The 14,040-nt window shown below is 30.4% G+C and overlaps 1 protein-coding gene across 2 annotated transcripts in view; it reads right to left on the reverse strand.

The window, feature by feature from the left end:
- LOC118188133 (peptide 1-like) overlaps positions 1–10,470 on the reverse strand; it is a 35,143-nt gene extending 24,673 nt beyond the window's left edge. The window contains exons 1-2 of one of the 2 annotated variants that reach the window (XM_035358491.2): positions 10,291–10,470; positions 1,934–2,073 (exon numbers count right to left, since the gene is read on the reverse strand). In XM_035358491.2, the coding sequence (XP_035214382.1) occupies positions 1,934–1,987 (54 nt within the window). In that variant the 5' untranslated portion in view covers positions 1,988–2,073; positions 10,291–10,470. Of the gene's footprint in view, positions 1–1,933; positions 2,074–9,170; positions 9,319–10,290 lie in introns of those variants that run through there. The other variant, XM_085816797.1, reaches the window with a different exon arrangement.
- Between the last annotated feature and the right edge of the window lie 3,570 nt (positions 10,471–14,040).

The raw sequence follows: 14,040 nt of genomic DNA on the forward strand, positions 1-14,040 counted from the left end.
GGCCCAGCGTGCAGAACCACTACACTACGAAGGCACGCTAGGAAGGCGGTAGAAATACCTTATATAACATTTACAGTACTACTCATTAAGCATTTACATCACTTAAAGATATTCCCGATGTTTATGGAACAAAGCTGTTTTCTCATTAGCCTTACGATGTTTCAAGGAATATGCAGTGTTATTTAATCAAAGCCGATAGATTGTACAGACTATTAGATTTTTCTGTGCAAGAAGTGAGAAAAATTTACTGTGCCGTCGCGGGATTTGGAACACTTGTTTTCCAGGTAACCACTGAACGTGCGACTATTTACACTATCAAGAAACGTCTTGAGGAATGCAATCATTTCTTAGAGAAGCTATTGCTTATTTGTATATCAGGGTCAGACGGGCTTGCGAAGAAAGACAAAGACTGACAGAAAATAAAAACGATTAGGCAAGAGGACAAAGAAAAATATACATTCCATAGGTAAACTTTACCTCTTTTTTTAAGTAGGCAGCATTTCGAAATTTAGATATTCACAAATTCCTCAAATTATTTCAATAATTCAAATTACACAAGCAATTTTAACATTGTATATTCAATACAATGTTAAAATTGTATATTCAATACAATGTTAAATAGAAAAGAAAACAATGGCTATCCTTACATATTCAAGGTAAGGATAGCCATTGTTTTCTTTTCTAGACAAGCAGTTTTTAACATTCACGAATTTATTTTTCTAACGATAGCAACTGATGTTACTGAAATGATATAAATAGATTAATGAGTATATTAATTAAAGTATCAGCGTAATTTGAAGAAATGGAACATCATATTGATGCTTTAGAGACCAATGCTAATTCAAGATTTTTATTTTACTAATTGTATAGCTAATACTTATTTTAGTTTAATTTGCGAAACAAAGACAATCGCCAGGTCGGAATTATTTGAAACTGTTTAAAAATTCTTAGTAGCAAAACAATTGATTTAAATTACATATTATTTTTAAATAGAGATTACATATTCAAACATCATTGTATAATTAAGACACAATAACACGCCAGTTGTTGTTTGACTTCTGAATCATTGTATAATTAAGCTGTTTTATTTAGCGAAGACAAATATCTCAAAATCTAGGGTTAATTTCTGAAACGCATTATTTACATCACCTTTCTCTGCAATTTATGAATTTCTCTGCACTATTAAATAATGCAAAATTGGAATTTATGTATGTTTGCTCATCGTGTTGTAAAAAAACGGCTACAAAATTTTGTCCTCTTCCGAACTAACAAATTCTTCGTCGATCGAAGCTCAACTTTTAAATTTTGCAATATTTTTTTTTATTTATTTCATATTCTGCGCATATTTAATGCGTTTTTGATAAAGAAAAAAATAATTCCATCTACCTCCGTCGGTGTGTTGCCATTGGGAAAAGGATTAGTTATTTAAATTTCAAACTGAATCTGAGTGTAAGAGATTGCATATTAATTGATTAGAAAGTGATAAACGCAGTTCTTAAAAATATCATTTTTACTTCTTAATCTGATTGATTTAAATAAAATTGCATTTACTTGTATTGCCAATTTGACAAGTAATTATAAAGAATTCGAAAGTTCTTCAGGATTCATTATGTTTAGTACGTCAAATATATGTGTTTTGTGATACTATCGATTTAAGCTCCTTTCTTGAATTTTTCAATGGTTCTTTGCGAAAGATTTTCCAGGCTTCGTTGCGTAAGCAGAAACAAAAAAGCTAAACATTTAGGAAGAATTTACATCAGAGTTATTAAAATCCTCTTTTAATAAAGAAAACATATTTTATTTCGAAAGCAGAATTTAACATAAATTTAAAAAAAAAAAATAAATAAATATCGCTCGAGAGAAATGATTTTTGTTTGAATGAGCATTTTCCTTCCCAAGAAAAAACGCAACAATACCTTACAGATTATCTTACCTGGCACAGAAACAGCCCGATTAGTAAAACAAAAAACGTAGCACTTTGCTTCATATTGCAGTTAATCTTCACAGTATTATTTACAGTCAATGTCTTGCTTGCGATGGTTAAGTTCCAGAGAGATTTGACTGGACTGTGTTCTGAAGATAATAGCAGGAATTACTATTCACTTTACAGACTATTATGAAATTGATGAAATGTATCACGTATATACAGTTACATACTGAAGAATAAACTTTCACAAATTACATATTTAAGTTTATTCTTATACAGGACAGAAGAAATGGAGCATTGACTATTAATGCATGTTTTTCATTTGTTTTGTTATACGAAACATTTGAGATACTAGCATAAGAGATAATAAATACTTATTCATAATTTTTCTTTTCTGCATAATTTTACAACAACAGAGTAGTTTTTAATTTTAAATATTCTAAGATTTTTGACTAAGGACGTAAAAAATTTTATCTGTCGATGCGTTTTAAAATTAGAGAATATTTTTACTTGGTGCTTGTAGTTTGCAGAAAAAATGCGTAACAATTTAAACGAATATTAAAATATATATACACAAAAATAGTAAGCTATGAAACAAAAATCAAATCAATTTTATGCATATGAAATTTCTATCATTAAAAACATTTAACCAATAGATATCTTAGTTTGTAAAGACCTTATTTTGTTCTAATCAATTATTTTAAGGAACTTTCCTTTCTCTTCTGATTTTAATTTCCTGCCAGAATGCGAATTTAATGCCGCATATGCAAATCTAACTGAGTTCGAAACCTGTATTTAAGTGTTCGACGTGTAGGAGAGTTAGTTCTGAATTTATGGCCACGTGTCTGAAAGTAGCTTTGTAGTTGAATAGTTGGTGCCAGCCACTTACTTTAGATTACATTGATATTCTAGGCTCACCTTTGCCGTGTGCAGCCAATTAAGCGGTTTAGATAAAATAGGAGCCAGTCTTGTAGCTAACTTTAAATTATTGTCATTCTAGTACATACTATTTTCCGTTCAAGTTACTTAGCCACAGGTGGCAGTTAAACTGTGAGAATTGTGAGAGAAACTGTGAGCGAGTGCATATTCTGTTCCGTTTAATTAAAATAAAAGGTTGTTTATAACCTTCGTTTGCGTCATCTGTTCTTCCAAGACCTAGCGAGAATTCGCTACTTCGCCTTTTCAGTAGGGTCTATAGTGTTATATTCCCAAAACACACAAGAAGACGCTACAAGTTATCACTGCAGGCTTTTACGTTGCTGAATTATTTTCATTCTGATATTGGAAATATGCACATATGGGCTTGAAATTTGGAGTTCAGGGTTAAATTCTAACTTTACATGGATACATTCTTGTGAAAAAATTTAACCTAATCAATACTTCGATGAGTTCAATCTAAAGTAAAAACAATAAAACGTTATTTATTGAAAGAAAAATTAAACGAAATGGTGTAGAGTTTTAAGTTAATTAACTAACAATTATGATTTGGAACTTTACTATAACTGCTTTCGGTAGTTCTTACCAGAACGCAAATTAGCTGTAAAGTGTTTAAGCAGACGATTGTAGCGTTTTACAGTTCGAGGTTTTGACAGCCTTGCTTGCAGTTCACGTCCTATAGTCCTATAGTTCACGTCCAGCTCTGCCAAAATTTATTCTGGCTTTAGCCAACAAAAAATACAACCATAAAAGACTACTGTGCATTTCCTTGCTGTTCAACATCTAATCCTCTTACATGAATATCTTAAAAAAAAGCGTTATAATTTGTAGTTTGTTTCTTACTTAGAAATTTGGAAAAATTACTTTCTTCTATGAAAGTGTTTTACCTGCTTAAAATCTGAGTGGCGGAAAAAAAAATCGAACTTTGGAATTTAAAAAGGATTTTCTTTTTTGATTACATGTCTAATTTATAAATAAGTATATCTAGGGTTTCACTACATTAATTATACAAAATGTAGAAATTGAGATAGGTATTTTAAAGTAATAAAATATTATAAACTTAAGGGACACGAAAAGGATTATCTGTTACCGAGGCACAGAATATAAAGAAACAGAAACCCCTTTAATTAATTAAAATGAAGGGAATAATATATGTAAAAATTACTATTTAAATGCTTTGAAAATTAGATATTTTATGAATTACGCCAACTGTATATATTATTAAGATCAAAATAGAGAGAAAAGTTATTAAAGACATTTTTAACTAATATTCAGTCTCTCATATTTTTCAGTAACGCTCAATGTTAATTGGAAATATTAGTAAAAGATCTTATGCCTAGTGGAATGGCAAACTCTCTGAAAACTGGACAAATCGCAGATCTCGTTAATAATAATTTAAAATCGTACGCCATGTGAAAAGGTTTCTTCTTGAGAATTACCAGATCATATAGATAATGAACGCTTTGGGACACCTACTCAGAAAATAGTTCTCTATCTCCCGTTTTAGCGGGCCGATTGAACTTACTGGGAAACTTGTGTTTTTCATGTCACGAAAATGCGACTTTAGGATATATATCAAATATATATACAGCATTGCTCTAACATAAGTATTTTGACTTAAAACTGAACTTTTTCCTTTTTCTTGAAATGACATTAACTTACTTGATTGATAATAACGTTACTTGATTACTTCTTCCCCAGTTCGAAATTTAGGTTCTATCCAAGTCAAATTAACATATTTTTCTAATTTATTTTTTAACTTGCATTTTTAAATAATTTTCACAGAACCTTTCGAATTACCTATAATGTCTCACAAAAATGATCGCCTACTGTAATGTTTTAATTTTTGAAGTTTTGTACTGAACGAATTTGAAAAAAAAAAAATAGTAAATTTAAAAAATAACGTTTAGGCTGAAATGAAAAAAGATACCACAAAACTAATTGGGCCTTTTCATAATATCTAATTAAAATCGCCTGCATAAATAAAAAACGAAATTTTATGGAATAAGTTTGCGTAAAGAATCTAGGCAAAAATCTAAAAATCGTTTGCTTTTATAATTCGAATTTTCTTTTTAGAAAATATTCGTCATTTTAATGTTTTCTTGCAATGGCTTGGTCACGAAAGGAAACATCATTAGAAACCCGAAGTTTAGTTATTGATTTCTATCAAATAAAAAATCAAATAAAAAGAAATTCTATTTAAAATTTCCCTTGTTACTTAATTTAAGTAATTTTTACAGTTTTTGATATTACTAAGCGTTATAAGACACATAATCGTATTCAAGACCAAAGAAGACTTGGAAGACCATCTAAGTTATGGAATGAAACGCTTTATTCTAAAGAATGTTAAAAAGAATCCAAGAGCGAGTGCTTCTGAACTTGTTGCGGAACTTCTTGAATTATATGGAATATGTGTAAATCCAGAAACTGTAAGAAGAGAATTGCGATCCGCAGGATATCATGGCCGAGTACCAAGATGAACATTTTATGCCAATAAAAAAAAACCCGAAAATTTCGATTTGCGTTCGAAAAACCGATGAAACAAAAGCCACCCAACTACTGGAAAAAATGTTGTTTGCTGATGAAAGCGAATTTAATATCTCTCGGCTCAGATGGACGAGTACTGGTGTGGAGAAATCCCAAGGAAGAATTTCGGAAGCGAAACTTAGTACCAAGTGTTACACGGCGGAGGAGGAGTTAATGGTATGCAAATCTATGGCACATTTCTGTTGCTGCTAATATAGAGTTTATAGATGGTATTATGAATCATTATAATTGTAAGTTCCTTGACATCTTCAAGCAAAATTTGGCATCGTCAGCACAAAAACTCTATATGCAAAATAGTTTTAAATTCTACCAGGAAAATGATCTAAAGCACATTGCACACAATGTTAGACTCTGGCTGTTATAGAAGTGTCCCGAAGTAATTAACGCACCACCCCGATCGCCAGATCTTAATCCTATTGAGCATATTTGGCAGGAACTAGAATCGGAAATTCGAAAGCAGAGCATATCTTCGCGTTAGCATTTGAAAGATGTGATTCAAGAGGATTGGCAGAAAATAAGTCTAGATGGTATGCGTTATTCAAAAGGTTGAGAACCGCTGATTTAGATTGTTTACACCCGATATAGGATCGGATCACTCGGTGGAGCAGAATAAACGCTGAGTTCTGCTGACCAACATTGAAGAAACTTTATTTCTTTGCCATTTGGTGAAAATGTTTTAACTCAAATATCAGTCCTTTGGGTTTTGCTTTTAACTTTATTTACTGTTAAAATGTCTAGGAAATTAAAAGCAGTCTCCTTGAAGGTGCAGCTAAAATTTTAGAAAGATTTGACAAAAATGCAAAATTTATGGAAATTTAAAGATTGGAAGATATTAATATTCTTGTATCGGCAATAAAAACAAATGTAGAAGAAGAACTGTAGAAACAAATTTAGAAGGAAAGAAGGAAGAAACCTATTTGAAATATACTTCAAAGAAGTTGCGTGTTCCGAACATAATAATCCAAAGTTTATACCATATTCTGCTAACTTTTTCACATAGTGCAATGGGCCAAATATACCAGCAAATAGGCCTGTGCCTGTGTTAACGGTAAAATTCGTCCCAAGTGAAAGTGAAGAACGACTGCTTTTCGACTGAATGGCAGTGTGAATATAAATTACATCATGGAGCATCATACAGATCATCATTTAAATTACATCATAGAGCATGGCATGTCATAAACGGATAATCTCAAGATGTTTCAGTTCAATTAGTTGATGATTCAAGAATTTATCCTTCAAAATGCCTAACTTCTAAATACTTTCAGTATCATGGTAAAAGTCGCTTGTTTTACTCTGATCAAATACTGATTAAATTGAAGGTTATACATTTGCTTGTACGAATGTCAGAGATACCAAGATGTTTCGAATATGCTTCTGGTATACAATGAACAAAAAAAGGGGATGAGCTTTAATATATTTTCAGAATTCCTGGAGAAAAACACCAATGCATTAAGGAAAAAAATCAGGAAATTTAGTATTTTTTTAAAATTTAAAATAAAAATATTATTTTTTCATCTTATGCTATTTGATTCTTTCTATTTTAAAAATAAAATATTTGACCAAAATATACATAATACTTTAAGGAACTAAAAGTAGGATGATTAAATTATGTAAAGCAATAACACACTGATAAAACTGTGTAAAACAATGTATGCAAGTCGTCCTAATTTAAAATTTCGGTTTTACATATTTCACATATTTCTTATTTATACACATTTTCTTAACGGCTCATTGAAAGACGTATTAACTGTGTTTTGTTATAGTATCTCTTTCAATATACGCAGTTTTCAGATGCATTGTCGTCTGGGTCACAAAGTATTCTTCCAAAAGAAATGCAATCAGAGAAATTTTAAAAAAATCTTCAAAAATTTATATTCATAAATATATTTAAAGTACAGGCTTCGAATGAAGAAATAAAAAGTTTTAAAATAATTATTTGTAGAAATATATTTCAACCATTCAACTCAAACAATTTAAATGAAATTCTAAAAAGGAACAATTTATCTAAAAATAACAACTATAATTAAAAATTATAATATAAAGAAATATACTGGAGAGAATAATTTGATGCACCTTTTATTCCGGTCATACGCAATGAAAGGGAAAGGGAAATTGGTTACAATAAATTAAAAATGTCGCTAAGGTAATTAATTATTCTTCGCACAAACTGAGAAATGCGCGCCAACACAAACAAATTTCTCCATAAGGTTTTCACCAAATGTTACAAAATTTGGCATTTAGTAGAACGTTACAGAAGAAATTGCAAACAACTCAAAACGGGGTTTTGAGACAAATTACTAATGCCGCACTAATGCGTTAGGAATCACAGGTTACACACTGAACTGAGAATTGACCCAATTAGAACTTTTTGCTGTCGCCTTGCTAAGAAATTTTACAATGATCTGAAATCTGTCAAAAATCCTGCTATTAAAACATGACTATAATGCTTATGATCAATGTAATGTCAAAAGGCCTATGGCCATCCTCAGTGATACTGCTGACTAAGTTTTTTATTGAGTACCATGGTTTTCTATCTGTATAGCATGTTTTTTGTGTTGTTTGAACTTGTATAGTTTGTTTTTGTGTTCTTTACCTCATTTATCAAAATTTTTGTATGCATATTCTTATAGTTTTTGACACTAGGTCTCGAATTTACCTTGTATTTGTTTGGCACTTATGTGTTTTTGTCATAGTTGTTCTCAATGGCTCGACGTGCTTCTTCAGCTTTATCCAGATGGTATTTTCACTTTGCTTAACGAATCCTGTACGTTTTGCTTGTTATAAATAATTACCTTAACCTCATTAACTATAGTTATTTAAAACATTTAGTCATGTATATTGTAACATATTGATATATCACTGTTAGTTATGTTTTTGTAATTCGAAACAGCTTATTTTCGATTAGAGGTAGGCTCTATGACCCAGGCACCCTGGTGCTACACCATCACTAGTTGCGTAAAAATTTAGCATTAAGCATACTCTGAATCGCAGAATGTAAAAACATTAGCATGCCATTTCAGAAAAAGTTCGGTTTTGTGTCAAAACACATTATATTAGAACGATGCTGTGTATAAATCTAGTATATATCTTAAGTCGGCCTTTCGAAACATGAAAAATGCAAGCTGAATTTCGTCAATCCGTCTAGCAGAACGAGAGGTATAGACCTATTCATTTTTTTGTGTGTGTACCATAATTCATCTAAATATAATTCTAAAATGGAAAAATTGAACAAATATGTTTCTAGTGTATTTTTGTTAGACTATGCTTTCTTCTGCTTTTGGTACATTTCCGTTTCGCCGGCGCAAATCTCGCCAAGCAGACTTTATTGGCGACAACATACAGTATACACATAAAAAATATTAAAAATTGTTAGTTCTAAGAATTCTTTTAAAAAAGAAGGCACAAACATTTTAATATCGCTTAAAATTTTATAAAAAGGCAATAAATAAAGACAATAAATTTGTAAAAAGACATTAATTTAAGAATTTACTATGCTTTCATGGCTGAACATCCTGAGTCGCCGGTTCATATCACGTGACCCCAAGCGATCTCATCTCACGTAACTACTCTACAAAAATCTAATGCTCTCAGCAATTATCTACATTAATTTTAAGTTAAATCTTAATTTGGAACACAAGTTTAAATGCAAGAAATATTTCAATTCGTACGAATAGCTTACTCAGAAATTATGTAAAACTGTAATGCTTTACTTCGCTAATGCATTCTCATTAGAATGGATGAATTTAACCCTTGACTTTACCTTTTCTATATTTTCGGCTTCGGGTAAGCGCTGTAATTGCATCCTAATTGACTTAATTACCGAAAATGGCCTTAGACATAAAACTGAACTATCTGATAAAAATTCTATGTAATTATATGCCAGTATTGAAAGAAACAATCAATCTGATAAGAAAAAGCTGCGACTTGTTTTGAAATTGGGGCGTAAAAGGTTACCACCGAGAATATTCCGTTTGGCATCGGTTGTACCATTATTGGCGACTTTATCGCTTGCGCCGGCAAACTTCCAGCATCGTTTTCTTTTCTTTGGGAAAACGCAATGATTTTCATTTTATTAAGTTAAAGAACCATTTCTTACATCTTTCTAAAGAATAACACTTAAATTATTAGTAAGGAATGTGAACAAAGATGGTTTTAGTTAGCAGGAATCCCATTTAACATTCGGAATAAATATTTTTAAGGCTGGTAATAAATAGTTATATACCTGTAAGAAATATGTATGGATTAACTTTTCTATAAATGATTCGGCCGTTCACTGTAAGCTGATGTTGAATTAGACTTTAACTACTAAATTAATTTTCGCTGTTAATTTATGATACACAATTTTGCACAGATTTACGACAGAAAGTTTGAGGAAAGAGTGTTTGTTATTTAAGGATATGTTATTAATATCCTTTGAATGCTTAGAACAGCAAAACTTAAATTATTGTAGTTTCAGTATTAAAGTATAATTTTGAGGCATAGTAGGAGTATGTTAGTTTTAATATTTTTTTCTAAAACACCTTTCAGCACTTAAGTTTAAAAGAAAGTACAATTTATTATGTATACAAATGTTTTATGAGATACATGAGATTTTAATTATTAGAATTATTTTCGATCACTCTAAAGAGTGACAATTTGATGTATTAAATTCAGTGAAAAGTTAAATGTTTTTATTATTGTAATCGATACAATTTGGTTTTGAAAATAGTTAACACTCAGTGACTTTTAAAAAATCTTAGAAAGCTCCGAAATATCTTCAGGACCAAAACATCAATCTTCGTGAATAGAATTATGAATTACAAATTTGCCAGCCTTACATATACATCTACCAAATGCTTGTTATTTAAAATACGTATAAAAATATGATATTGATAGCTTACTTGATTGGTTGATGCCCACTTATGTAATTTTCAACTGAAGAATATTAAGTTGAGGTAGGAGTTAACTAAGACTGTATGAACAGCTTTCAATCCTTTTCAGGTCAGATATATTTTAGTTATTTATATGTCTGAATACTTGTTGAAGCTATTACGTTAAATGTTTCAAACGACATAATTTGTGAACAATTGTCATTGTTTTGAAAATATCTCTCTCAACTACTAAATCTGATATTTTCACAAAACCTAATCAGATTCATTCCTTCTGATATCATTCATTGTATAACTTTTTTAAGTAAAGCCTTAGGTGCAAAAATACTTGAGATAATCGCTTATTGTTATTGATTACAGGAGTTTTAATCTTCAAGTTGTTAATAAGTACCATTTTCATTTACAGATAAATTATTTTTATTATTTTAAGCTTAGAAACTTATTTTCGTTTAAAACCAATGTTTGGATATTCTAACTCAAATTTAAAGCATTTTTTTAACTAGCCTCTCAACTTGAGGCTATAAACTATTAACAATAAATTTGCACTCTCGATGAGAAGTATATTTTATTGTTTCTGTAATTTAACTAGATATTTATTGATAGCCACGTTTATCTTAACAGACATAAAAGTAACGATATTTTATATCGTGACTAATCAATGTAATTTAGGTTTTCTTGCAATGAATTAAAAAGAAACCTAAGTATGAGCAGCTAATTCATCTTTTTGTAATACAAGTAATGCCATGATATCAAGATTTGGCAAATACTTTAAGTACATGTTGTCAGGCAAATGTGAGTTTCACTTCGGATTTTGCCCAGTTGAAACACTTTTTAAAGCGTTGATGTGTCATTTGTAAAAGGAAAAATATCAGCCATTTCTGAAAAGGATGAACGAATGCTGAAATGTCAAGATAACTAAATGTTTCGAGACTAATAACGTCAACAGAGAGTCTTTGTGATCGTATTTTGCTACTAACAGTTTTGCAATTATATACATGTACTAATGGCATTTTAACTGGCGGTAAATATGCACGAAGTAAATTTCAAATATTTAATAGACAATTTCCTGACCTCTTAAGAAGCTAATGCCTCCCTGAATGTCCATTATATGGCTTCAGCAAAATGGTGCTTCAACACATAAAATCCGCCGAGCCGCACAATTTGTTTTTTGAATTAGGTGATCAAAGTGGAACGACCACTGTTATCATCTAACTTAACTACTAGAATTTTTTCGTAGATGGTTTTTAAAAACGTTTATGAAAAGGAATCACCAAATGGTACATACATGATTGAATGGTACAGAAATTAGCTACAGCATAACTGGTTCGTAAAATAAAATTTTCTCTAACTTTTTAATGTAATTGGTGTTACATAGAGTAACACCAATTACATTAAAAGAGATAGAGAACATTTTATTTTACGGACTTAAGTCAAAGCAAAAATTTTCGAACAAACAATGCATTAAAATCATTCGATTAGTAGAAATGTATTTCGCTTTACAAATTCTGATTCTATGGGACCTTTTTGAAGGATGTTTGAATTTTAATATCCTCAGAAACTATATTTTTCATTTTCTTGGATTATTTATTTATTTATAGTTTTTTTTATTTTGTATTATCAAATCAGTGTATAGTCAGGTTTTTAATATTTGACCTTACCTCAACTAAGAGGGTTTTCTGCATGGGTTTCTGAAATACTGTCTTTTGATTATTGGTTATTAAAATATAAATCTATCTTTACTTTTCTTTCTAATTAAAAGAATATTGTAACAGACCTATTTAAGTGTAATTGAACTATTTTATTCACGCCATGAACTCATGAACTGTAACCAAACTATTTTATTTAAACGCCATTTCGTGGCGATATGAAAAAACGTCAGTCGACCTCCAGCCGCCATGATGATAGCTTACTATGTTATGTTATTCTCAATGTTTGATGTTCCATTTGGTATATGTTTCATTTTTTATGTATATTTCTTTTGTTTGTAACCGTTCCTGTGTGCTCTGTTAATAAATCCTTTTAAAGCTAGCCGGCATTAGTGTCTATTGAGGAACGGCTACATCACATTGGCGCCCAACTAAATTTGAATCCAAAATGGCGCAACAAAATGTTTAGAATTTCTGTTTGGCTTTAACAAGCTCTTACTCCCGAATTTAACTTTTAGTTGCTGGAGATCAGCTCAGTTTCTTTTCAGGTGTGGACTACTGGTCAAATATTCTGGAAACCAATTCTGGAATTAAAATTGTCATACCGTGCTGCTAGGCACATCGAATCATCAACTGGACAATTTCAACGGAAAAGATAAGTTTCGTTTACATTATCGTTTAATCTGAGTTTAAAGTTCTTTTAAACTGATTATTTATTATAAGCTGCTTCTTAAGGCAAATGTAAATTCTTTACTGAAATCTCATTTATTGATACTACATAAGAGTATTAAACGAAAGCAAACAGCTTTCTGTTAACCAAACGTTATTTCTTGAATTGTAATTTGTTATTTTAAAATGTTAATTCGCATAGTAAATTAATTTGTGAATAATATTGTTTCACTGAATACATGTTTTGATGTTAAAGTTTGAATATATTCATGGACGTTGTTCATTAGAATTTATTAGTTTCGCTTCTGCATACGGCAGCAGATGTTTTCCCCCCGCGGAAATGTTTAGACTAGCGATGATTTATGATGTGTTTACGTCAAATCTTTTATTATTTTTATTTCCTTTGAGTGCTGCTGTTCCTTATTAAATGTTTTATTCTACATAAAATAAAATATTGTACTTGTTGATTTATCTTTCGACGAACATTTTGAGAAAATGATTATAGTATAATACTTTAAGAAAATACGATTGTTTTCCTTTAATGAATGCATGTCTTGAAAAATATTTCTTGAAGCGAAAGAAAATAATTATGAATAAAATCGAATGACTATTTAAATAAAGTAAAAGAGTTACTAAATGTGTATTGCTTAATCAGCTTAATATTTTGTTAAGATTAAGATTTCGAAGAATTCAGCTTAAATATAAAAGCTTATGGTAAGACATTTATGTATGTTTTGTATGTTTTGCTAACTAGTAAACAATTTTTGAGCAATTTATTATATGTTATTTTCTTGATACAAGTTGAATTTATGAGGGCATTTTATGATATTTTTACGACTTCGAAATAATAAACTTTGTGAGTATTATTGTTTACATTTATAAATACTGTTTAATAGTGGTATATAAATGTACGAGTAACATTGTTTACATTCATACATGCTGTTTAATAGGGGTACATACATTTTACTTAAAGGTATAATTATTAATTCTAAAATACTGTATTGTGAATAAAATCGAAATAACAACAAATTCAACTTCATCTTTTCCCTCCCCCCTGACCTCTCATATAATTATGGCTTACCTTGCCAAAGCACGAAAAGAGGATTTAAAAACTCTCGCTGCAGAACTGGGTTTCACTGTAAACGACACTATGCGAGTAATAGACCTTAAAGATCTTATTGTCAATTCTGACACTTATGATGAGGCTTTTACCAGGAATCTTCTGGAAACTTTAATCGAAACTAGACAACAAAAACAACGTGAAAGCAACGATCTGGAGACACGTCAAAGAAAAGAACAAGAACTTTTATTAGAATTGGAACGTTTAAAATTAAACCTGGCAGCTGCTAGCTCAAACCCTAACTATGCCGCCTTTGCTTCAAATGCAGCTATTGGTACAAATATTCAACACCTAATCCCTAAATTTACAGGAACTTCTGACATTGCA

Source organism: Stegodyphus dumicola, chromosome 5 (genome assembly GCF_044657685.1).
Source record: "Stegodyphus dumicola isolate Sdum_Otavi_A_Nest chromosome 5, ASM4465768v1".
NCBI lineage: Eukaryota > Metazoa > Arthropoda > Arachnida > Araneae > Eresidae > Stegodyphus > Stegodyphus dumicola.